We start from the raw sequence: 27,143 nt of genomic DNA on the forward strand, positions 1-27,143 counted from the left end.
AACCCATCATATGATAAAATAAGAACCAGTCACAATTAGTCTTTAAGCAAAGAAACAAGCTTAATTTGTTAAGCTCATAGCGTGGCATATTATTTCTCATGGATTTAAATTGGTCTTTGATACTAGCTCAACACATTGTAGCAAATGGAGTATAAAATCGATCTGCCTTTGCACTGTCTCTTCAAAGCTGAGCAGTTTGCATGCTACAGTATCTTCTGTGTCCGTTTTCGTAATCAGGGTCTGTTTCAGCAGTGTTTAGACTTTTACGGGTATATCGTCAGCTGGTTTAAAATATCAGAGCTCCATTGACTTTGATGAAGCTCTGACTGTGTGTGTGTGTGTGTGTGTGTGTGTGTGTGTGTGTTATATGCCAGTTCCTTTCTGAAGTGCACTCCAGCTGGAGCTATTAAATCCGTGTTCGGAGTCACAGGACGGGAAGGGGTTCTGAGCCAAGGGACAGGTGGGGGGAGTTAGGTGTGTATTCTAAGCAACAAGGGAGGTTGATGAGCCTATGGAAGGCCATTGCTCCAGCATGTGGGGAATTTGACTAGAGCTCTTGTCCTTTTGATGAAGGAAGAGGAATTGTTGGAAGGAGCCAGGGGTTGATTGTGAGGCTGAGAAAATGGGTGGTAGGGGAGAGAAGAATGAGCACCCTTCCTTCCCTGTTCCTTGTCCACTTTCACAATTTTATCTCCGCCCCCACTACCAGTGCCCTCCCAAGGCATCCGCTCCTCATCTTCCCCTTGATACCCCAGTTTTTACTTAGAAAATCTGGTCATACCACAGCAGTGGGTAGGGTTCCCTGCTGCTTACAACTTCACACACACACACCCTTTTTTTTTGGTAGACCAGCCACTAATGCTGGTATGGATACAGCTTATCTATTCATCCAATCTTTCCCTGCAGGGCTGGGGATTTTAGAGTGGGTATGTCAGGAGAGCTCTGTGGAGAGCATTGATTCTGTTGGAGATGAACATGGTTTTGTAAATTGTTAAGTGTGTCTTTGTTATAGGTAACTGTCTCTTTTACTTTGATTTTTTTGGTGATTTTTCTTATTGATTGTCACAAGGAAATAGACAATGAAAAGTACAAAAAGGTAAATGACGTACAGCTTATATGTATTTCCAGATGCTTCCCACGATTTCCGATAGAATCATGCAATTTTACAGCTCATCAAAACTGCGAGACCAGACAATACTACACAGACATAACACATTAGAGTGGGGATTTCGGTAATAAAATAGAAGATAATACATGAATAAGGAGAGGAGGGAAGGAGGGAGGCTAGGTGAAATGGACATCTGCCATTCTTTGAGCATCTCAACTTTTTTATCCAAATGTATATAGAAATGGGGTTCAAATTTCTTTGAATTCATATAATTGAACTCTGCAGTGATAAGCTGTTCTTTCTTTGGCTGTCAACACTTTTATTTTGATTTCTAGATAAATATATAGGATAAAATCCTCTCCCCATTGAAGTCAGAGGGAGTTTTTGACTTCAGTGGGGCTAAGATTTCACCCATGGAATATAGGATGATTTATTACTGTTTGTATTATGATATAGCCTAGCGGCCAGGGCCCCATTGTGCTAGGCACTGTGCAAACGTATAACAAAGGCACTGTAGCGGGGTGGTTACCCGCTCCTGCCCTTTGGGGCTTAAAACAGCCTAGGAGGACTGTGGCTGGGGCAAGAAGCCTGGGCTGATTAGGGAAGGTAGACTCCGCTGTGGCCAAGCCCCAATCAGGCCCAGTTGGCCCCTATAAGAGGCAGTGAGCCAGGAGCTCAGCAATCTCTCTCTGCGTTCAGAGAGCGAAGGGCCTGGCTGCAGGGAGCTTTTCTCTCTGCGTTCAGAGAGAGAAGGGCCTGGCTGCAGGGAGCTTAACTAAGTGCCTAGAGTGGAGCAGGGCTGGGGAAAGGCCAAGGGAGCCGGGGAGCTCCGGCCTAGGAAAGCCCCAGGCTGCAGGCCTGGTAAGGCCTATTAGGTACTGGGTTGCAGGGGGCAGCCCATGGGTAGGCAGAGGCAGCAGGTCCGAACCCCTTTGCCTGTGATGGGTGGCTGATACTGCAGTCTGCCCCAGTGAACGGGGGCTAGATGGAGACGGGGCAGTAGCCAAGACTGAGGTGAAGTGGGGATAGTGGGTGGGGGTTCCCCTGGGAGGGGGAGACCCAGAACTGTGGTGGTACTGCCAGGGGGCAGCACCCATAGAAAGGGGCACCGGGGTCCTGGGAGGGACACGGGGCCAGTGGCAAGGCAGATCACTGGCCTGCAGAGGGTGCTCCAAGGCTGGCAGAGCTAATTCCCGAATCGACCAGCAGGAGGCGTCGCAGGGGTGAGTCCACACCCTTATAGGCACAATCCCTGCCCCAAAGAGCTTGCAATCTACGTGTAACAATATAGACAACAGGCGGATAAAGCAAAGTATAAGGCAGAAGAAAATAGAGAGATACAGATAGACTGATGGGAATAGTTCAAAGAAGCAATGAGACAGTACTGGTCAGCATGATATCCAGTGGTCTCAGCATACCAGCTGCCTAGCTGTTGTTATGGGCTTTTTTTTTTTTTAACCTATTTAAAATGTTACATTTCACAACTTTTCATGCATCTATGGTACTTTTTGAGACGTGGAGAAGAACACAGCTACGGCATGAAGTGGATAAAGCAATCTTCCCAAATGAGTTTAAAGAAATCTATTTCAAAGAAAGTCATGCTGTGTTTGAATTATACTTCACTGCCCTGTGAGACAACATTGGCCAAGAAGATGGCTTTCATTATTTTTATGGTCTCTGTAGGGAGTACAATTTTGGTTGCTAAGGAATGACTTTACTTTTGTGTGGCTTAACTGGTTTTGTATATGTAGGGCCAGATTCTGGGCCCCCAATATGTCCCCTCTGCGCAACGCTGCAGCACAAAGAGGACATAAGGCTGCCCTACCAGGCCACTTGGTGATTCCTGTTGCCTAGGGGTATCTGTAGATGCTATGCCACGCACTCCTGGAAGGGGTGCGCAAGGGTTGGTGTGTGTGTATGTGTGTGTCTTGTGCGCTGGTAATACACACCATTTGAAACAGCTCCTGCGGGGCCATTACAAGCTGGAGTCAGAGATGTGTTAATCTCTTTACAACCATTGGTTCCAGGCTAGGTCAGTTTAGCCTTTCATCCGGCTGCGGTATGGACATTGAGTACTATGCAGTTTGCCGGGTGGGAGTTTCAGATGCAGCATGCTGGGGACATGGTGGTGTGGCTAGAACAGTGCCAGGGGATGGGGTTGTGGTTAAGACAGGGCAGGTGGAACAAATCTGGGGTCTCCTGGGAATCAATCCAACTGGACCCCTTGTTTATGAGGCCCAAAATTCATACCTTCTCCCCAGCTACCTCAGATTCCTATGCTAATCTGTGGAGGGGCAGGAGATTCAGACTCACAGAGGTGGGGAAGTTAGGGAATGTTTCCAGAGCTGCTATATGTCTTTGTGGAGAGAGGGGACTCATTTTTCCGACTAACCGGGAGGAGGATGAATCTGCAGTCTGCTCTAGCCAGGGCCATAAAGCACAGGGAATGTCCTCACTCTCATGCTGTTATAACATATACTGCATGGCAGTGGTGCCGGAGCAGTAAACATCAAATTAGTATTTCATCCTGTCCCTGGTGCGGAGGTGGTTCTTCACATGCCATGGGCCACCTATTGCTTCAGCTTTGGGAGCATTTTCTGAACCCACCAAGGCCCATTCATCACATTCTTTGTCCAGTATTGTTGTCAGTTTAATTATTATTCCTTAAATCGCCTGGAGGACCTAGTCAGGGGCCCAGTGTGCTGGTGCTGTACAAATTAGTAAAAACAAAAAGACAGTCCCTGCCCAGAGAACTCTCAAATTAGAATTATAACAAGGCTCAGTAGGTGGACAACCAGATAGCTGGGGTGCGGTGGGGACAAGGTTACAGCAAAGATGGGTATATTTGCATACATTTTATAGACTCAGTTAGATGGCAGCTACCAGGTGTTGGGCATGTTTTTACTTACACACACACACACACACACACACACACAGTGGCGTTATCATTTTGTAAACTCTGAAGTTCTATTATTCGGACACTAAAGACCCCTGGGCAGGCAGTAATTTTTGCAAGGAGAAAAAGCTTGTCCAAGTGTCCTTAGACAAAGCTTTCCCTAACCCCACAGTTGTATACATGTTTCTACTCTGGTTGGCTGCCACCTTTTGTCTCAGAGTTGGCACGAGGTGAGTGTATGTAAATTACACTATGCCAATATAAGTACGTAAACTCATGTGCACACCAAGTCATTTTACATATGAATATAGTAGCAAGGGTTAGTGATATCTATTGTGTAATAAAAGCACAGTAGTTTGTAAGTAAACTGTGAGAGTACTGATGATGTAATAAGTAAATTATTATTATTTATTATGTGTATTACTGTATTGCCTAGGAACCCTAGTCACGGACCAGGACTCCATGGTGCTAGGTGTTGTACAAACACAAAACAAAAAGATAGTCCCCGCTCTAGAGAGTTTTACAGTCTAAGCATAAAACAAGAGACAATATATGGATACAGACAGACTGACAGGTAGTAAGGAAACAAGAAGACAATACTGATTAGCATGCTAGGAAGTGGTCTTAGCACACCAGCGGCCTATCATTTAAGTTTTTTGTAGACATCACAAGAAAGGAGAATTTGAAGGAGGATAGTGAGATACTTTGGTGGATATTTGTGGGGAGTTCCTCCCAAGAATAAGAGGCAGCATGGGAGAACATAAGAATGGCCCTACTGGGTCAGACCAAAGGTCCATCTAGCCCAGTATCCTGTCTTCTGACAGTGGCCAGTGCCAGGTGCCCCAGAGGGAATGAACAGAACAGGTAATCATCAAGTGATCCATACCATGTTGCTCATTCCCAGCTACTGGCAACTGAAAAAGCACAAAGGTGCTAGTTTGAAAATTTAATAAATGGGTGATGCAAGCTAACATCACAGGCCCATTAGAGGTGGGAGCTGACCTCTCAATACTAAATAAGAGATGACAGAAATGGTGGGGATAGATCCTGAAGGGCCTTGGAAGTAAAGGCAAGCAGTGTACATTTGATGCACTAGAGAAGAGGGAGCCAGTGGAAGGATGCAAAGAGAGGGGTGACATGGCCAAAGCAATGGGCTAGGAAAATGATATTTGCAGAAGCATTCTGAGTGGATACGAGTGGTGCAAGACTGCATTTGTTGAGGCCAGAGAAAAGGATGTTACAGTAATCGAGCCACAAAATGATGAGAGCCTGGATGGGAGTTTTAGCTGGATGGATGGATAGGAAAAGTCGTATCTTAGAGATGTTATGTGGAAAGAATTGGCATGATTTAGACATAGCCTGAATGTAAGGACCTAGAAAAAGGTCTGAGTCAAAGATGTAGGCCTGAATGACAGGCAGAGTGGTGTGATGTCCACAGTGATTGAGAAAGGAGGTAGTGGGGAGGAAAGATTAAGAGCTTTGTTTTAGTCATGTTAAGTTTGAACTGATGACTGACCTCCATGAGGCACAGGCGCCAACTTGCCTGCTTTCCCCTGGGAGCTCGACCCCCACTCTGCCCCCGGCCCTGCCCCCACTTCACCCTTTCCATGCGGCCCCACTCCAGCCCCGCCTCTTCCCACCCCTTCCCCAAAGTCCCCGCCCCAACTCCGCCCCCACTCCAACCCCTTCCACAAATCCCCGGCCCCACCTCCTCCCCTGAGCGCGCCATGTTCCCGCTCCTCCCCCGCCCTCCCAGCACGCCGCCAAACAGCTGTTTGGCGCCGACCGGGGGGAAGCGCGGGGGAGGAGGAGGAGGAGGTGGGGCGAGGGGTGAGGGGAGCTTGGGTGCCAGTGGGTGTAGAGCACCCACTGATTTTCCCCCATAGGTGCTCCAGCCCTGGAGCACCCATGGAGTCAGCGCCTATGCCATGAGGAGATGTTGGAGCGACAGGCCAAGATTTTAAGGAGGCAGGTCTGGAGTAGCGAGGTAGGTCTGTGAGTCATCAGCATAAAGATGGTCATTGAATTTATGTTTGTGAATGAAATTACCCAAGATAAGCTATAGAAGAAGAGGACCAAGCACTGAACTCTGTGGAACCCCCCACAGAAAGTGGGAGAGCAGGCGAGGAAGATCCTCTGAAGAACATGCTGAAGTAGCGATTAGAGAGATAGGAAGGGAGCCAGTAGAGAACAGAGTAACAGAGGCCAAACGAGGACAGTAGTTCAAGAAGACAGGCATGGTTTACTGTGTCAAAGGTGGCTGACAGGTCAAGGAGGATGAGAATGGAGTACTGGTTCTGACCGTCAGTGGAATGCAAGGAGTGGAAGATGGATTGGAGAGAGTCTAGGATGGAATTGGAGGAGGGGAACTCCAAACTGTAATTGTAAAAGTGTGTTCAGTGATCTTAGAGATGGAAGGGAGAGGGGCAGTAAGTGGAGAGGCATGAGAGTGGGCACAAAGGAGATCAGGTCACTGTGATGCAGTGAGGTCACTGGGGCAAGTGGAGGGGTTACAGCAAACAAGAAACGAATGTGTCTATAACAGGGGAGAAAGGGGAGAGAGCTGTAGGATGGGGTCAGGAAGGATATACATGTCAGTGACGTATATTTCCTTCCAGGACATAGAGGTTTAGACTGGAGTAAATGTAATGCAAATCTGAGGAGATGGACACATTGAAATCAATGCCATGATTTCTCTTTACTTCACTGAGGTCATTGCGTGTCCTGCATGACAGAATTGTGGTCTAGTGCTCTCACCGCTGAACTTCACCTCATTGGAAAGCATAGGAAGCCTAAATTATCAAGAAAGAAAGCTGATGGAATGGATATTTTGAAAGGCTCACATACATTCAGCCTTGTCATAAGAAGATGTAGTTCCACTGATGTCAGCAGAATAGCACACACCTTCATGAGGGCAGAAATCCCCCCTAAAGCAGTGGTGCCCAAACTTTTCCTGTCGCGATCCCCCCTTACTAGTAATGGAATCCGTCCGTGCCCTCCTCCATTACTGCATAGTAGGCTCCGCAGAGGCGCTTAGGCTGAAGGTGGAGCTGGAGGGAGAACTGGAGATGGGGAAAGAGCTGGGGCTAGAGGTGGAGTTGGCCTGGGGGCGGAGAGGGAATGAGGGCAGAGCTGGGCTGGGGGCAGAGCAGGGGGCAGAGTGGAGCTAGGGCTGGGGCCGGAGCTGGGCTGGATGGAGCTCTGCACCCCCCCGTGGGGGCTGATCCAGGCCCTGCTGCATCCCATCCCCTGAATGTTCCTCCACATCACCCGCAGGGGGGGCGCCCCACCGTTTGGGGACCACTGCCCTCAAGTGGTAAAATATTGCTAAGAAAAGCTAGGTCAGTAGAAGAAATAAATTGAAGACTAAACCATTAAACTCTTTTAGTACACAGAAAGCAAGTGGCTGAGCGCAGAGTTAGAGAGGCCCTTTATTAAAGGATGAGAGTGGGAAGTTAGTGAAATGAAATAAACTAGATACTGCTGAGAACCTGACTGTGTCTTTGTTTCAGCAATCACAGAAGGAGCTGAAGGTCACATTCTGGGGCTGGATCACACTTTCCAGAGGGGATTAGGTGGCAGAGGAGAGAGTGAGCCAATTAAATGATTTACCTCTCCACTACGGGAATGTGGGTTCTCTCGTGCAAAATTCTAACATCAGATGCTTTGAGGCTTAGCACAGGGAGCCGCTTATGTAATTGGGAAGCTGGGAAAGCAGGAGGGCCTGACGAATTACATTCCAGCATGCTGAAGAAATAAGAGCCTTTGGAAGGAGAGATAGTGAGAGTCTTTAGCATGGCAGAGGTTGCAGGCGATTGGTTGGTTGGTTTGTTTTTTAGTAGCCTACTGATGATGTGGAAGTTTGGAGAGGATGAATGATTGGTGAATGGGAAACAAACACATTACGAATCATAGAATCATAGAATATTAGAGTTGGAAGGGACCTCAGGAGGTCATGTAGTCCAACCCCCTGCTCAGAGCAGGACCAATCCCCAACTAAATAATCCCAGCCAAGGCTTTGTCAAGCCGGACTTTAAAAACTCTAAGGAAGGAGATTCCACCACCTCCTAGGTAACCCATTCCAGTGCTTCACCGCCCTCCTAGTGAAAAAGTTTTTCCTAATATCCAACCTAAACTTCCCGCACTGCAACTTGAGACAATTACTCCTTGTTCTGTCAGGACTGCAGAAAGATGGGCTATTGCAATGGCAGACCATTTGGTGGAAGTGTGACTTTAGAGATTAGGAACTTCTACCTCACCTTCCAGCCAAACATCTCAAAGCGCATTATCAACATGAGTGAGTTCAGTCATGCAATATGCCTCTGAAGAAGGGAAGGAGTGTTTATCCTCATGCTACAGATGAGGAATACTGAGACCCTGCAAAATAAAGTGACTAGCCCAAGGCCAATGGCCAATATTCACTGCTGCAGTCGGATACCATGGAGCGCAGCAGAGTGGGGGCCGTGAGGGAGATGGTAGGCCTCCTCTGGTCAGTTCTGCACTAGTCCCAGCTGCACCAGCTGGTAACCACTCCCAAGGAGCCATCTGCTAGCTGTGCACAGAGGGAGCATTCAAGGGGAACCCCCCACGGGGAAATTGCAGCTGCCTTCTATTTCCCTGGCACCACCCGAATCTTGCAAAGGGAACAGAGCAGACAGAGAATCTGGCTCACTGAGTCATTTGCTTGGCACAGAGTCCAGGATCATAGTATCCTGCTCTAACCATTACCTATGCTGCCGTTCTTATGGTTATCAAGCAAAAACTAGCTGTGTAAGTTCCTGAAAAGAAATGAATGAAATGATGCCAATAATGTATTTTAGATGATAATTAATGGTTTGAAAATCAGTATAATGGACTACACTTAAGAAGAGGTTAACAAAACAGGGTGGTATAAGCAACACATGGTGACTGATATATGAAACGAAGTATCAAAAGAATATTATGCATCATTTTGAGGGAAAACTGAACACACTTTTTGGTGAAAGAAAATCTATTCAGTACTTATCTGACTCCCATCAGCATAGTATCTATGCACCTAAGTAGTTAGTCATTGTTAATATGTTTTGGCATAAATCAGATAAAATGTTAGCCTGATTTTTGTGTGTGTGTGTGTACTGAGATTTTGAGGGTGAGAAGTGATGAGGCATATCAACTTCATCATAGTTTCATATTCCAGAGCATGTTCAGATTCTGTGGCCATGTGTGCAGCATAAATACCTGGATAGATTAGATAACACGTTTTTCTAGATCTGATACAATTTAAATGAGTAGATTATTTTGGTGAAATGTCACCTCCCCCCCGCCCCATATTCTAGTGCTGCTCAGAATTCTGGTGCTGAGAACTTGTGTAAGCTGACATTTAATATACTCTTTGCATTTAATCACAAAGCACGGTACCAACAGTAATATATTAGGCATCAATCTTTTGAGTGACTCTGTGAAGACAGACTCCAGCACTCACATGGAACCCCACTGTTTCGCTGGGGCGTGGTGTGGGCACAGGGGGTCTGTTCATGCAGACTTATTTGCACAATTGTGCCATTTAGTTTCACAGCAGCCTTATGAGGTAGGCATTATTTTACATTTTGAGAAACAGAGGCACAGAGAGGTTATGTGGCTTACCCTATGTCACTCAGCAAATCAGTGACAGAGCCTGGAATAATATTCCATATTGTCTGACTCCCAGCCCAGTGCTTTAGCCATTAAACCATGCTTGCCATAAAGTTTTAGATTAATATTGAATATAAATTACACCAGAGTCAAATCCCAGAAAACTTATTGCCATTATATATGTCCAGTTGCATCATTCCTTATCCACCTTTGGACAACTACTCCCTTTCTAGAGTCCTGAACGATTATTCACTTCTGTCCTCCTTGCCTTTCATGAAATATGATGTCAGCTCAGTGGCAGAGGCAGCACAGAATTCTCGTACTCTTTTTTATTTTATCTCTTTTTCTCTTTTCTTTTTCTTTCTTTGCATTTTGCTATATTTTAGGTAATAGGAAAAGTGTTCAGGATGTAGGCGTCTGCTTTGCTTTGATGTTTAACCATCTTTGAAAGCTGTTTACTGATTCATATACTCCATCATCATGAACATTATCCCTTAAATAACCCGGCATCATGACGTTGTATTTACCTCTATAAGGGGATATTATTAGCTCCTTAACGTATCTTTCAGGTTTTTGGTGTGTGTAGAGGCATGTATGTTTTCCCCACAGAAACAAAGAAAGATTGTAAAGGGTGTATAAGATCAAAGCATCCAGCATTTTTATCATCAGCTGCCATCCCCAGTGAGGCACCGTGGGCTAGCTGGAAATTTGATCTTTATTGACTTTGCCACCTCAGAGAATAAAGAAAATGGGTAAAAAACAAAAATAGTAATTGTAAATAGCTCCGGTGTAGCAGAGCTGTCATGAAGCAGATTGATTCAGTGGTGGCAGAGTAGCTTTATTGATTGTGAGTCCTTAGTGAATTAAAAAGAGGACCAAATGACTTAATCTTTCCTTTTTGTGTGTCTGACTGTAACAACTGAATGTTCTGATAGGATAGACACACACAGAAGTTTGGGAATGTTATCTACTTCAGTCAGCAATAGTTCTTTCAGAGATGAGAAGAGAGGTCTTCAAAAACTCAGCAGGGTTAAATGTTCTTTACTGTACTACAGTCTAAGAGTGGCAGAAATTATGTTGTTTAGGTTTTTAAGTCTTCAGGTCTGATGATTCTAGGCGGAAACAAGAAACACTAGCATAGGAATTACAGTCCCTTCCTTCAGATGTTCATAGCGTGGTTCCTAAATTTTGGCTCTTAGTCTGACCCTCAGATTTGTTGCTGAGACAAAAAAAGTCAAATTATTGTTTGCTCTAGGTGCATCAATACTAAGTTTTTATTGTTAATAAATACACTTTGAGAGGGGTTTTCATCTGAGGATCTCCAATTACTTTCACAAACAATAATTGACTGTGCCTCCCAACATGCGTGTGGAGTATGTGAATATTCTACCCATTGTACAGATGAGTAAACGGAGGCAAGGAGGGCCAGATTCCCATTTATCCTAAGGCCACTTTACAATGCTGTGGCAGTGAGGATCAGGCCCAGTGAGATTAAATAACATGCCCAGTCTCCCAAAGAAAGCCAGTGTCCTGACTTCCAGTCCCCCATTCTCAGCTGGAAACAACTCCTGCCCTTACTATCGGTATGTACATTTACTACAATTGTTCTTTGCCAAGTAAATTAATCTTTTATCAGTAACTCCTGAAACGTAACTGGTTAATCCATTCTGGAATGGGCACTGGCTATGCAATAAGGGTGAAATTCAGTCAGATGGGGAGAGCCCCACAAGGCTTCTATGCTATAAAATAGTCCCACGTTTTCCCACCACAGAGAAGGGAGTGAGCAGAAATAGAGCAGCCATGCAGGGGCCTCAGTGCCAGACCTGAATAAGCTGATGAGCAAGGAGTACAGGGAGGGGAGCTACTGGATCCACATGTATGATGATCCCATGACCCAGTATCCTCACATGAGAGGCACGAGGGACCAAAGCCACTGTTCCAGTCCATAGGCTGAAATAGCAGCAATAGCAGGGCTGTGCTGAAGCTCTATGTCCTGCCTGTAGTTTTGGAGGTGGATTCTGACCCATCCGTGTTGAGTTCCCTGCACAGGGCCTGATGACTTGAGCTTTGAGCAAGAGCAAATTTCATCTCAGCCCATCTCTCTGTCATCTCCTCCTGGGTGACTCTGTCATCTTATACTTAACGTGGCCCAATGGAACTCTTGATCTTCTGTCAAAATCCTGCCCCTTTCCTTCTGTCAGCCTTGAACATTGCCATCCTCTTTGTCACCGAGGCCTGCAAACTGGGCCCTATCCTTTGCTTTGTCCAGGCCTTGTCCAGTTTCTGCTGTTTCTTCCTCCACAGCCTCTCAGAGGGCTGGACTACACACAGACTTGCACTGAAATGACTGAATTGGTTTCAATTCACACCTTTTGTTATTTTGGTGCATACCTTACTCCAGATTGAAAGGGTCCTGTTTCGATTTTGCTTCAGTCGAAAAAAAACAATAACAAAGGAGTGGTATACCTAGACTTTAGTAAGGCATTTGATACGGTCTCGCATGATATTCTTATCGACAAACTAGGCAAATACAATTTAGATGGGGCTACTATAAGGTGGGTGCATAACTGGCTGGATAACCGTACTCAGAGAGTTGTTATTAATGGTTCCCAATCCTGCTGGAAAGGCATAACGAGTGGGGTTCCGCAGGGGTCTGTTTTGGGACCGGCTCTGTTCAATATCTTCATTAACGACTTAGATATTGGCATAGAAAGTACGCTTATTAAGTTTGCAGATGATACCAAACTGGGAGGGATTGCAACTGCTTTGGAGGACAGGGTCATAATTCAAAATGATCTGGACAAATTGGAGAAATGGTCTGAGTTAAACAGGATGAAGTTTAACAAAGACAAATGCAAAGTGCTCCACTTAGGAAGAAAAAATCAGTTTCACACATACAGAATGGGAAGAGACTGTCTAGGAAGGAGTACGGCAGAAAGGGATCTAGGGGTTATAGTGGACCACAAGCTAAATATGAGTCAACAGTGTGATGCTGTTGCAAAAAAAGCAAACATGATTCTGGGATGTATTAACAGGTGTGTTGTGAGCAAGACACGAGAAGTCATTCTTCCGCTCTACTCTGCTCTGGTTAGGCCTCAGCTGGAGTATTGTGTCCAGTTCTGGGCACCGCATTTCAAGAAAGATGTGGAGAAATTGGAAAGGGTCCAGAGAAGAGCAACAAGAATGATTAAAGGTCTTGAGAACATGACCTATGAAGGAAGGCTGAAAGAATTGGGTTTGTTTAGTTTGGAAAGAGAAGACTGAGAGGGGACATGATAGCAGTTTTCAGGTATCTAAAAGGGTGTCATAAGGAGGAGGGAGAAAACTTGTTCACCTTAGCCTCTGAGGATAGAACAAGAAGCAATGGGCTTAAATTGCAGCAAGGGAGGTCTAGGTTGGACATTAGGAAAAAGTTCCTAACTATCAGGGTGGTTAAACACTGGAATAAATTGTCTGTCATTCTCAGTGTGTCATCTCAGGTGTTTTATCCTGCCCTGCCTTTTTCAGCTATTTAAAGCTCCTTATTGCCCCCCCCCAAGGCCTTTCACAACTCTGCCCCTCCCTGCTTCTCTGCTTTTATCCTTTAGCTAGTCCTCCCCTGCCCCTCTTTGCTCTGCCAGTGAGAGCAGCCTTCACACTCCATGTGTCCACTTCATGCCCCCATTTATCCCTGGAATTACCTCCCCATACAAAGCCAATGGCCTCTTCCTCCTCACGACACACTTCTCCCATGATGCTTACAGGAAACTGCCAACTGATAAGTGTGAGGGTGGGGGTTGCTATTTAGTTATGCTTCAGAACTGTCAAACAGTGCAACACGGGTGACCTGTAGCCATGTAAACTCATTCCTATTACCCTCCTCCTCCCTTCCCTTTCAATACTATGGTTTGTTAAACTCATCATTTCTTGTCTCAGCTTAGATTGTAAATTCTTCAGGGGAGGGACCCTGTCATTGTATGTGTTCCTACAATCCTTGGCACAGTGGTGCCTTGATTGTGGGTGCTACCAGAACATGAACAACAATGAGCTCTTCCTATGTATTTAAATGCCATTATAGATTTTCCCAGTGTGCACTGGTGACAGTGTATTTTAAAGAAAACTATTTCAATTGTTAATTTGCAGCGTTTGAAGAAGAGTATACATATGACAGTTTCTGCCTCACCTTTCTTTCTTAAATGACTGATCACTGCATCATTTCATCTTTGCTAAACTTCTGTACATCCATAGGCTGGACACGGCTCAATTTGTTTGGATTCAACATACTATAGAAATTTCTTTTTTTTTAATCGCACACTTGATAGGTAACAAATCAGGTGGCAGCACTGTCCAGTACATGACACTCGGTCTCCAGCATAATTGGAGACATTGCCTCTCATATGCTTTTGTCCTCCTTTCTTTCAGGGTAAGTCTTCTCTTACCTAGCTTGTTTAAGTGCCATCTGTCTGCCCTGCTCTGTATCTTCCTCATCAGGGCCTTCCCCAATTTGGAAAATGTGTACCAATAAATCCAGGGAGTAGGCAGCCAGGAACAATAGTGTTGCCAAATCTCATTATTTTTTTCCAAGTTTCATGATATTTGGTGCTTTCCTTAAAGCCCCAGTTCCTGGAGTTGCTTGATTTTGTGGAATCTCAGCTTTTGGTGGGGAAAAAAAAGTCTCTTCTCCACAACCTTAAGGGCTAAACTTGAAAATCTGACCCAAGTACACCTTAATTGTTCAGAAACCTGAAGGTAAACTACAAGAGGAAGGGATGTCCCAGTGGTTAGGGCTTTAGTCTGGGACTTGGGAGATGTGGGTTCAATTCCCTACTCTGCCATAGACTTCTTGTATGTGCCCTTTGGCAAGTCACTTTGTCTCTTTGCCTCAGTTTCCCATCTGTAAAATGGGGATAATAGTGCTTCCCTATCTCATAGGGATGTTGTGAGAATAAAGACAGTGAGATGCTCAGATGCTGCAGTGAAGGGGGCCATATAAGTACCTTAGATAGAAATAATTTATTTTTTTTAAGTCTGGAGACTTAAAAAACCAAAAACAAATCTCATGTTTTTTGAACCCTGCCTTAGACTTTTGAATGCTTGAAGTTAGCAGTAGTGAAGGGTGGAGGTGTTAAGGGCTGTGGGGAGACCTTGAGGCCCTTGCTTCTCAAAGAAAGAAGTGGCTATTCCATGGATCTACACCAATTGACACTGGCTGAAGATCTGGCCCAGCACACTTTGTTTGTCTGCACAGTGCCATGCCCTTACATGGGGCTGCATAAGTACTAATCATTCTGAAGGGTTTTGTCTTTGTTTTCAGATTGTAATGGATTTTAAGCACCCAGATGGGCGTACCGTGGCGGTTATGCTGCCTGAACGGAGTTTGCTGGTGATGACTGGAGAATCCAGATATCTGTGGACTCATGGGTATGTGCTGAAACTCTTATGTTAACTGCATGACTTACATAAAATGGGAGATGGATAGAACTCCCCCCCCCCCCCCCACTTAATGTACTATATTTAAATCTGTTCTGAAGGAAATTTACTTGAATGATATAATTAAATATACAGGCCATGATTCTCCCATCTTTTCAAGGTGTGCTCAGACCAAGTGAAAAAGCAGGGGGCTATAGGAAATCATTTGCAGCTCCCTGATTCAGAGCTGGAAAGGGGTAGTCCTGACTTTCACCACTGGCATAAGATTGCTCAGGGACCTTATGCTGGTGAAGGATTGGGTATAATAGAACTCCAGTTTACACCTCACCTCGTCCAACCCATGCCTGACCCCTGACACATCCCCCTCCCCTTCCCTATGCCTGGGTTTGGATGGGAGAGGGGTTTGGTTCAGAAGGCTGTGGACCCACCTCTGTCAGCACAGGGATTGGGTCCTTCTACCAGCTATCTCCAACTGGGTTAAGACCACTTTTGACTGCTTATACAGCACAAAGTGGCCTTAACAAAGTGGGGTTTCTGCAGTAGGGATTTCCTGATGAATGCACCTTGAGGTGTTATTTATTATAGAGATTAAAGATATGCTGTTAAAATCATGCACAACTGGGAAACACATATGGCAGGAACTTGGGAACATAGAAATCAGCATATGGGATCAGATCATTTGTCTCCCTAGTCCATCATACTGAATGCTCTGGGCAGTAAAGCCCTTTGTTGACAGAATAGATCCAACATGCTCATCAGCAATATGAGCTTCTTGTGCTGTCCTCTGTCAACCTTCCTCTGCAGGGATTGTCTCTAGCCAGGGTTAAGAATATGATTCACTTGCCATGTCAGCAGAATCCCTCTCCTCACTGCTGAGACTTCCAAGAAGGGTGCCAGTTGTGGTGAATTTTGTGCTGTGGACACATGTCAACTAAGAACCAGACTCAGATCACCAGTTCATTTCACACGTCTTCAGATGATCAGTCTTCTGGGTCCATGGACTTGGGCCAGATTCAAACCAGGGATCCCAGGACTTTCTCCCTTGAGGCAGTAATTCCTGGCCAGGCTTTTGGTGTACTTTGTCCACCTTTCCTAAAAATGCTTTGTCCGACATTTTCAAAGGGATCCACATATATTTTTTGAAAAGGCATTTGTGGGCCAGATCCTCAGCTTATGCAAATTGGCATAGCTTCATTGATTTCAGCATATGCTTAGGAGGCAAAACACCCACCTCATATATCTTTCTAGTTGTCTCTGCTCCCCTTAGTTTCTTTGCTCTCAAATGCCACTTGATGCAATCAATAGAGCAATGTCCATTTGCACCAGATGAGGATCTGGCCCTTTGTGTCTAAAATGGACACTTTCAACAGTTGGCGCTTCATAGTAAAGAAACTAAGGAGAGTAGACACAACTAGACAGACATTTGGTGTGGTGTGTAGCCTTCCAGTGAAGCATGCAGTTGCAGTCTCCCCAAAATTAGATAATTGCCATGGAAGCAAATGTAGTCACTTCATTTGCAAATATAACTAATCATGATGTATTTAAGATCATCTGTATTGCTTTTTATCTACTTCTTACAAATCAAATTACTGAGAGCAAGAGGTTCAATTTTGAAATCATTCTGGAAATGTTTTCATCGCATGTACTTGGAGGCCAGGGAAATTAGAGACTTCATTTAATCCTATTAACATTGTACATAGAGAAAAGTGTTATTTTTTCCCTGTTTCAAAAGGAGCTCTTGTTTCTGAGAGCAGCATAGGGTTAAGAAACAAATTAGACAATATCAGAAAGGAGATATGGAGGACAAAGTACACATTTTGCCTTGTCAGTACAATTAGCCTTGCACTTCCTTATGGGTTTTTCATTTTGGTTCCAATGGGTATTTTTTTTTGTTGAGTACAAATGCGTAAGTTGGTTCAATGGGCCACCACATGACCCCACAACAGCAGTGACTTCAATGGAGCTAGGCTGACGTACACAAGCTGGCCATGCAGTTGGAGCTGTGCATTCTCAGGGGCTCCTCCCTTCTGGCTCACAGGTAGCTGCTTCTCTGTAGATTCCAGGCTCCCCTGGACTCCCTTATTAAGCCTTCCATTCCCAGCTCTGCCTCATTAGTCCTCTCTGGATCTGTGGAAGATCCAGACAGGGAGTTAATTTGCTGCATTCTGGTTTTCAGGCAGGGGACCCCAGTTTTCTCTGTGTGGCAGGGTACAAGAGGCCACTTCATTGAACATACCAATTGGGGAGACTGTGTACATTAATGAGCAAGAGGTACTCCTGGCGGAATTCTGCGCATCTGCGGATGAGCAGAATTCGTCTGTCCCGCATAATTTTGTATTTTCTTGCATAAAATATATTTTGCCTAAGAAGTGCTGCAGTTCTGTCTTTTGCCCACCAGAGGCCACTGTGGTGCCAGAACAGTCAGCTGCATGAAGGCAACTGGCTGTTCTGGCACCACAGCGGCCTCCGATGGGCAAAAGGCAGAACTGCAGCATTTCTTAAGCAAAATGTACACCTCTACCCCAATATAACGCGACCTGATATAATACGAATTCTGATATAACGCGGTAAAGCAGTGCTCCGGGGGGGCGGGGCTGCGCGGTTTCATCTATAACGCGGTAAGATTTTTTGGCTCCCAAGGACAGCGTTATATCGAGGTAGAGGTGTATTTTATGCAAGGGAAAAAAATTTCTATGCCCAGTGCTACAGAATTCCCCCAGGAGTTTAAGTTCATCACAGCACCCTGCCCGTGGACCCAGGTTAGGCCAGAGTGGGGCACACAGGGCAACTGGGGAGGTCACAGACTGGGGTTCAGAATGGCTAGTGTGGAGGACAGACTGGGGCATGGGCTCAGGAGCTGTGGCGGTGACAGCTTTGCCTGAGGACGGGGTGCTGCAGAGACCCATGGGGATGAGGGGTGCAGGGACAGGGGCAGATGTGCCTGACTGCATGGGAGAGCCTTGGGGTCAGCGAGGGTCTGCATGGGGGAGGCTTCCCAATTCCCTAACAATCCCACCCCCGCAAAGAAAAAACCTTCTCTCACCTACACCCAACACCCTCCAGGTTCACTCCTAGGCTCCTTTCCTCTTCCTCAGCTCCTCCATTACTCCTGTTTCTGACAGGTGCAGGAAATACAGCTCTGTATTGTCATTTAAATGAATTACTCAACGTTCTGTATTAATATGCCTAGTAAAGAATCTATTTGTCCACAAAAAAAAAGACTAGAATCTTTTTTTATTTTTTGGTCTGTCTTGCTACAGACATTCTTGCTGACAGATATTTTGAAATAAATTACCAAAATAATTGAAACTGGCATGATGATATTGTATTATTTTGACAATAATGCAGAATATGGAGAATTTTGCAGAATCTTCCAATATTTTGTGCAGAATTTTTAATTTTTTGGTGCATAATTCCCCCAGGAGTAAAGAGGGTGCTGCTCAGGATGTAAGCACCAGTGCAAAAACACTTTCCTTGTTTTAAAAAAAAATCTGATCATTTGCATGTGGCCTTGAGCAAGTTTCAGAGGTCCATGGTGCACCTGGCCTCTCAGATTGGTATATATACAGACTGGATGGTGCGGGTGTTACTTGGAAAAAGTTACAATAGAAATTAGAGATGATGAAGAGATGGGATTGATTGTTGTGCTTTGCAGAAAGATATGAATAAACTATCTTCTCGTCTGAATCCCAGCAGGGTTAAATTCAGCTTGCCAGCATGGAAGTCAGTATTACATCGAACTCCTCTCCTGCTGAGAATCAAGTACTCACTTTGAAGTGAGAGTTCTGAAGGGGCTTCAGTACGAGGCCAGTTCCTCAGAGACTAATTCTTTTTATTGAGGAAATTTCTGTATTAATCTCCTTGATGACGGAGTTCAGGAAATGCCTCAGTGTAACAATAACCACTTTGAAGTGCCAAGCTATTTCCCTGAAAGTTCTCAACTTTGTTCCAAAGTTTCCCGCTTTATTCTGCGTGAAAGCCATGAGAAAGCACATGTGGGTGCAGCTATGTCCCTCTTATGTCCCACATCCTCTGCTTTGCTTCCTCATGCTTTTCCCATGATTCTGTGCTTCCTGTCACCCTACAGCCAGGTCTAGCTTGAATAGGGCTGTGCAAAATTCCCATTTTGGAACCTCTTCATTATGAAAGCCAGAACTTTTCACAGAGTTGTATGAAATGTTTGTTGACATTACCCCAAAACAAACTGAAAAACAAAAATAATTTCATTACCGAAATCTCGCTTTGCTGAAATGCCTCTGCCTCTCCATTCTTCCTCACAAGACCTGGGTCAAAGCCAAAAGAAAATGAAATCATGCAGGGGCTTCATTGCCAGCCCTCCTGGCTCCTATCTCGCCTGTTTGATATGTCCCTTTCTTTCTGGTGGGCTAGTGAGGTTTACTACTGTGTCCTTCAAACCAGTGGTCTGCAGAATTACATCCTCGTTAGACGTGTTTTACAGAACGGTCCCGTTACTTGGCTCATCTACGGTAGAGGGCTGGAAAAGCAGGGTTGTTGCAGAACAAGACTGAATGAATTGGCAGGTTTGTGTCAGGAAGCTTGCAATCGACCAGGGTAGAGCCGTTATTTCCACAAGCACCAATTACACTCAAATAAATAATACTGATTATCTTTCAAAAATGTTCTTCTCGAGACATCTTTCATCTTCTCTGGCTCATAGGATAGGGATCTGGGAGGAAAATAAACAACAACCAAAAATAGACCCTGTGTATGGGGCGGGAAATTGTAAAAAAAAAATTAAATTTCTCAGTAAGTAGCGAAATCCGCTGACTCCTGTTGTACCACTCGCTTTCCCTTTGGAGTCTAATTCTTTCTGGGTTGCAGTGGAATAGGTTGAAAACCCTTATGGCACAGTCCTAGAGGGCTGGATTGGTACCTTGCAGTCCAGCCTGAGTAAGGGGCTGCACACAACTGTGCAGGCTCAGGAAGAGGCAGGGCTTCTGAGGGTCACAATTCTGTCCCTGCTTCCCCCTTTGCTCCATGGAGGAGCTAAACTTGTGCCAGTCTTTTCCTTAGTGAAACTCACTTCTCCCTGTGTGCCAGTTCCGTGCTGGCCAGCATGTTGGTGGGGTGGAGTTAAGGTTTTATCTTTCCCAGAACACTTGTATAAGGCTAGGTCTACACTACCCGCCTGAATCGGCGGGTAGAAATCGACCTCTCGGGGATCGATTTATCGCGTCCCGTCGGGACACGACAATCGATCCCCGAATCGACGCTCTTACTCCACCAGTGAAGGTGGGAGTAAGCGCCATCGACGGGAAGCCGCAGAGGTCGATTTTGCCACCGTCCCTACAGCGGGATAAGTCGGCTGCGATACGTCGAATTCAGCTACGCTATCCGCGTAGCTGAATTTGCGTATCTTAAATCGACCCCCCCCCGTAGTGAAGATGTAGCCTAAGAGAGGGAGTAGCAGCCTCCTGCTCTCCTACCACAGGTCTGGTGATGTGGGAGCCTGCACATGGGAATAAGGGGCCTCCATAATCCCCTTAATCCTATGCAATGTCAGGTTCACTAGTGAGCCCATAGAACTTCATAGAAAAAAATATTCTACCATAGACTTCTCTAGCATGGTTCAAAAAATACTATATAAATGATCTAATTTTCAATTACAATGTATAGATTGAGTCATTTCGCAGTTAAATGTCTATAGAATCCTATTTATTTTGTCCCTATTCAATACTAGTCAAGTCTTGCTTATTTCATACATAGGGCCCTTCATTTTTGGTGTTTATTTTATTTATTCTTTCCTGGGAATTTATCGGTGTTTATTACTACTACAACAAAAACAGGTGAAAATCGGTGGAAAAAACCAATTAATAATTTTTCTGGGTAAATATCGGGGTTTATTCAGTAAATTAATGCTTTGATTAATGGAATTCAATGGGGTTTGCTGCAGAACTAAAACAAATTCAAAACACAATGCCACCTGTGAGTTTAAGAAAACAATACATCTCTAATCCCCCAAATAAAACTTTTCATTTGAATAAACAGTTTACCGTTGTAGACTTAGAACTATTAGCCTATAAATATTTACATATAATAATTGGGCCACACCATTTGTAGCACATACACTCAACTTCATCCTTTTTTCCTGCTTTTTTTTTTTTTTTTTTTAACTTTCAAACACTTCCTTGTATTCTGAAAGTATTCGGATACAGATTTTCATTTTCTTTCTATTTTAGTGCATCAGATCTTTATCTCTAACAGCTTGAAATGTGTACGTAGTGGGTGTGAGATTCATCAGTACATTCAGATGCTCACGCACTTCAGAGCTGGCATGTGTGCCTGTTTGTTTATTGTGTGTATCTTCTAGATTCATACATAACCTTACTTCAACAGGCAGTTTTGCATATACACACAGACTAATGTATTATTGTAATACATATAGCTCATGCAATGTATTGTATTTTCCTAATAAAACAAGTTATTTTTATATATTTGAATTATACAGAAGTAGGTGGAAATTGGAAAAAAAGAAGAATACTTTTTGTAAAACCTGGGATTTTTTCAGTAAAAATCAGTTAAAACTGAAAACGAAGGGGCTTATTCACACTGAAGGAGGAAAGACTTGCTAACAGCTGCCACCCAGTAGTATTGGAGATACTCAAGTATGAAGGTAGCTGCGGTAACTCAGATACCGCTGTGTGGTAACTGTTGGAAACCCTGCCTCCTTAATGGAGACCACTCTATACACCGTGTGTAATGTTGATGGATTGCATGTTGCATATTTGCAATTAGAGAAGCAACAGCATGTTAAATAGCATGTTGGAATAAAATTTGTAGGAGGATCTGTTTAAGAATTGCCCTCTAAAAATATAATTAGTTATGAGTAAGGCTACATTTTAGTCACGGGTATTTTTAGTAAAAGTCATGGACTGGTCACGGGCACTAAACAAAAATCCATGGCCCGTGACCTGTCCATGACTTGTACTATATAACCCTAACTAAAACTTGGGCCGGGGGGTCATGGGTGCTCTGTGGGGGCAGTCTGGGGTCGCTGTGGGTGCTGGGGAGGTGACCTGGGACCCTCGCTGGTGCTGGGGGGGAGGGGACCGGGCGGCAGCGCGTGGCCCGGAACCCTTGCTGGTGCTAGCAGGGAGGGTTGGCGGGGCTGGCAGGCTTCCTACCCAGCTCTGTGCAGCTCCCCAGAAGCGGCTGGAATGTCCCTGCAGCTCCTACGGGGAAGGAAGGCCAGGGGGGCTCCGCACGCTGCCTCCACCACGAGCTCCAGCTCCGCAGCTCCCATTGGCGAGGAATCGTAGCCAATGGGAGCTGCGGGAGCGGTGCCCCCGGCAGGGGCAGCTGCAGGGACATACTGTCCGCTTCCGGGGATCCCCCCCCCCCCCGAGGTAAGCACCGCCCCACAGTCCAACCCCTTGCCCCAGCCCTGAGCCCCCTCCCACAACCAAATTGCTACAGCAGCGGCCAGTGCGGCTGGCCCAGGGGCTGCACTGGCCGCTGCAGAAGTCACGGAGGTCACGGAGTCCATTATTTCAATGACAGACACGTAGCCTTAGTAATGAGTGTTACAGTTCAAGGCCACTGCACCACGGTCCCTCACAGACACCCACTCTAGGCTCCCAGCTCCTAAGCTGTCACCTCTCTTGGGCAGAGACCCATGTCTCTCTCCCTCCTGACCAGGGTTCTTCCAGGCTGCACAGTTCCCTGCCTACCCTTTTTGGTAGTCTCAGCAAGCCATATTGCCTACACAGGTCCAGTGTCTGCACATTGCTTTCTCTTTGAAGGCTATAAACAGTGTAATTGCCACAGTTAAGTTACCAGTCAGTTCTTTATAAGCAAGCACATTTATTCTGAAGGTGAACGCATGACAGAAAAACATTAAAAACAATAAAAGAACATACATGCATGCTAATAAGCTTACCAGAGGTCACCCCAACTCTAACAAGAGCTCTGGTAGGAGTCAGTCCTTCAAACCCCACAAAGGGGTTTTCCTGTACATATCAAGTTCATATCAGCCTTAGCTGAGAACTAGCACATCTGTGAATAGTGCAGTCTTTCCTTTGTACAGCTTGGGCCTTTGAGCTTCAGATGCCAAGAGAAAGAAATCAGACAGTGGACTCCTCAGGGCATAGCTTCAAAAGGCTGGGTTTTTGCATAGCTGGAGGCAGGGAATTTGCATTCACCTCCCCCTCGAGAGGTTACATACAAGCCTAGCTCACAATAATCATAAACCATTCATTTAGTACAATGGACCCCAAAGCTACTTAAACTAAATTCAATGAGGTCTCTCAAGGATATGACTGGAAATTGCTCCATCTGTCACAATGAGCAGTTTGCCCAGTACCGATTAAATAATCACTTTATTTTGTATTAGGATCACACCTCGAAAGTTTGATATCGTTCATGCATCTGAGCGACAGAAAGTTGGATCAGTCACTCCTGATGTTGGAGATTTGACATTAAACAGGAGGGGAACAAGGACATCGTTTACTTTTAGGAAAGTGAGGAGAAGCCCTTGCAATTGCAGTAAGTGTCTTGGGTTGATCATTGAATCCTGTGTGTTGTCCTTTTATCAGACCCTGAAGCACAGTTATTTGAAATCGTATGTAATGAATGTTTGGTATTTCTATGAACAGCCCTCACATTCAAAGCTTGCATTTTCCTTGTGTAGCCAAAGAACAAAGCTTATTGGGCACTGTTTCCTTTTAAAAGCAATATGATACAGTATCAGTGAATGGATACTTTCCCCCACCTACATCTCCTCAGCAGGAGAACTTTGTGTAACATAAGAATGGCCATACTGGTTCGGACCAAAGGTCCATCTAGCCCAGTATCCTGTCTTCCGACAGTGGCCAGTGCCAGGTACCCCAGAGGGAATGACCAGAACAGGTAATCATCAATTGATCCATCTCTTGTCATCCATTCCTAGCTTCAAGTAGACAAAGGCTAGGGACACTTCAGAGCATGATTTTGTATCCCTGCCCATCCTGGCTAATAACCATTGATGGACCTATCCTCCATGAACTTATCTAGTTCTTTTTTGAACCCTGTTATAGTCTTGGCCTTTACAACATTCTCTGGCAAATAGATCCACAGGTTGACTGTGTGTTGTGTGAAGAAATACTTCCTTTTTTTTATTTTAAACCTGCTGCCTATGAATTTCATTTGGTGACCCCTGGTTCTTGTGTTGTGAGAAGGAGTAAATAACATTTTCTTATTTACTTTCTCCAAACCAGTTATGATTTTATAGACTTCTATCATATCCCCCCTTCATCATCTCTTTTCCAAGCTGAAAAGTCCCAGTCTTATTATCTCTTCTCATATGAAAGCTGTTCCATATCCATAATCATTTTTGTTGACCTTTTCCATTTCCAATATATTTTTTGAGATGGGACGATCAGATCTGCATACAATATTCAAGATGTGAGCATACCATGGATTTATATAGAGGCAATGTGATATTTTCTGTCTTATCATCTACCCCTTTCCTAATGATTCCCAACATTCTGTTAGCTTTTTTAACTGCCGCTACGCATTGAGTGGATGTTTTCAGAGAACTGTCCACAATGACTCCAAGACCTCTTTCTTGAGTGGTAACAACTAATTTAGACCCCATCATTTTATATGTATAGTTGGGATTATGTTTTCTAATGTGCATTACTTTGCATTTATCAACATTGAATTTCATCTGCCATTTTGTTGCCCAGTAACCCAGTTTTGTGAGATCCCTTTGTAACTCTTTGGAGTCTGCTTTGGACATACTGATCCATGAGAGGACCTTCCCTCTTATCCCATGACAGCTTACTTTGCTTAAGAGCCTTTGGTGAGGGACCTTGTCAAAGGCTTTCTGAAAATCTAATTACTCTATATCCACTGGATCTCCCTTGTCCACATGTTTGTTGACTGCTTCAAATAATTCTAGTAGATCGGTAAGGCATGATTTCCCTTTACAAAAACCATGTTGACTCTACCCCAACAAATTGTGTTCATCTATGTGTCCGATAATTCTATTATTTAATGCAGTTTCAACGAATTTGCCTGGTACTGAAGTTAGGCTTACTGGCCTCTGGAGCCTTTTTAAAAAATTGGCATCATATTAGCTATCCTCCAGTCATCTGGTACAGAAGCTGAATTAAATCATAGGTTACATACCACAGTTAGTAGTTCTGCAATTTCATATTTGAGTTCCTTCAAAACTTTGTCCTAGTGACTTATTACTGTTTAATTTATCAGTTTGTTCCAAAATCTTCTCTAATGACACCTCCATCTGGCACAGTTCCTAAAAAAAGAACATGATTGCTTCTAATCAGCTTGACTCTAGTCAGGTTCTATTTTGGGGCTGATCTGGCCAGACATGAAAAGTAAGATAAATGAATGTCGGAAGAGCCAGATGGGAGGCTGCCATCTAAAAATACCAAATTGATGTTTTCTAGAGGCTTGAAGCCCATACTCCTTATTGGGTGAAATTAAGGCAAAGGCCAAGACATGGTCCAACGGGGAGGGCACTCTCCTGGGACTTGAGAGACCTGGATTAAATTCTCTCCTTCACCACAGACTTGCCTATGACCTTGGGCTAGTCAAGTAATTTAGTCTCTCTCTACCTCAGTTGCCCATCTGTGTAAAAAAAAAAAAAAAAAAAAAAGGTGGGGGACAATTATACTTCCTTATCTCACAGGGGTGTTGTTAGGATAAATACATTAAAGACTGGAGGTGCTCAGATACTATGGTGATGGGGACCGTATAAGTACCTTAGATAGACAGACATCACAAGACACATGCACCACTTAAGCCCTCAAAATAGGGATTTACGTAGTGTTTAGCCCTTGTGAACAGTGGTGAATTTCACCTTTAAACACTTACACACTGTAGCAGAGGCTCTATTACAGCAAGCACATGATCTTTGACAGTAGTGGTAATGTATCATTTTTGGAATCAAAGGCTGGTGGGAACCTTGGATAACGTGACAGTACGTTGACTAATATACAGGCTGTTTGTTTTAAAGTTTTTCAGACTTTTACAATTTGATCTGCAGTTCAGCTATATTGACAGATGTCTTTTACAAAGTCTTCATTATATTCTATGGTTTTAATGGATTTTCTCTTTTTCTTTTGTTTGTTTGTTTGTTTTCCTATTAAGTAAATGTAATCAACAAGTTAAAAGTTTCCAATCTGGATTTCTTATTCCTACACCCTAGCTTACCCTTCTGTATGTGACAGTCAGCAAGGCCGTCAAAGAGAGGAAGCACCCTCATTCTATGACAGTGAGACAGAGGCCTCAAAGCTGGAACAAGAGTATGTACACAAGGTGTATGAAGAGATCGCAACACACTTCAGCAGCACCAGGCATAGTCCATGGCCCAAAATTGTTGAGTTTCTTAGGACTTTACCAAAAGGCTCTATAGTGGCTGACGTAGGTTGTGGAAATGGGAAATATCTTGGAATCAACAAGGACTTGTACATGGTAAGTCACTGATGTTATTTGTCTTCTCTTATTGTTGTTATTATTTGTGTTATTGTGATGCCTAGGACCTCCAGTCATGGACTGGGACCCCATTGTGCTAGGCACTGTACAAAAACAGAATTAAAAGATGCTCCCAGCCCCAAAGAGCAATTACCGATTGTCCTAAGTTTGCACCAGGGGCGGCTCCAGGCACCAGCGCAGCAAGCGCGGGGGGGGGCGTGCCGGTCGCCGTGAGGGCAGCAGTCAGGCTGCCTTCGGCGGCATGCCTGCGGGAGGTCCGCCGGTCCCGCGGCTTTGGCGGCAATTTGGCGGCAGGTACGCCGAAGGCACAGGACCGGCAGATCACCCGCAGAAACGCCACCGAATCCGCGTGAGCAGTGGACCACCCGCAGGCATGCCGCCAAAGGCCGCCTGACTGCCGTGCTTGGGGCGGCAAAAAACATAGAGCTGCCCCTGGTTTGCACATTCCATTTGTCACCTTTTCTTTTTTTCTTTTTGGTTTACAAATCAAAGTATGTCGTAGTGGAAAATTGTAGTGAATAATTACAATGGTCTGTATTCACCACTGCCATGAAAAACCTGCTAAAGGGGCAAATGGTCAGACAATTTCAGGTGTCCCGGTAGATTTTCCACTTGGAAGGTGGGTGGAAGGGATGTGGGGATGTCTCTGAAACAGCAGTA

The 27,143-nt window shown here is 44.7% G+C and overlaps 1 protein-coding gene across 1 annotated transcript in view; it reads left to right on the plus strand.

The window, feature by feature from the left end:
• Positions 1 to 27,143, plus strand: part of ALKBH8 (alkB homolog 8, tRNA methyltransferase) — an 81,407-nt gene that overhangs the window by 39,837 nt on the left and 14,427 nt on the right. The window contains exons 7-9 of the mRNA XM_065421847.1: positions 14,908 to 15,014; positions 23,377 to 23,528; positions 26,197 to 26,462. Coding sequence (XP_065277919.1) covers positions 14,908 to 15,014; positions 23,377 to 23,528; positions 26,197 to 26,462 — 525 coding nt within the window. The remainder of the gene's footprint in view (positions 1 to 14,907; positions 15,015 to 23,376; positions 23,529 to 26,196; positions 26,463 to 27,143) is intronic.

This window comes from Emys orbicularis, chromosome 1 (assembly GCF_028017835.1).
Source record: "Emys orbicularis isolate rEmyOrb1 chromosome 1, rEmyOrb1.hap1, whole genome shotgun sequence".
In the NCBI taxonomy this organism is placed as follows: domain Eukaryota; kingdom Metazoa; phylum Chordata; order Testudines; family Emydidae; genus Emys; species Emys orbicularis.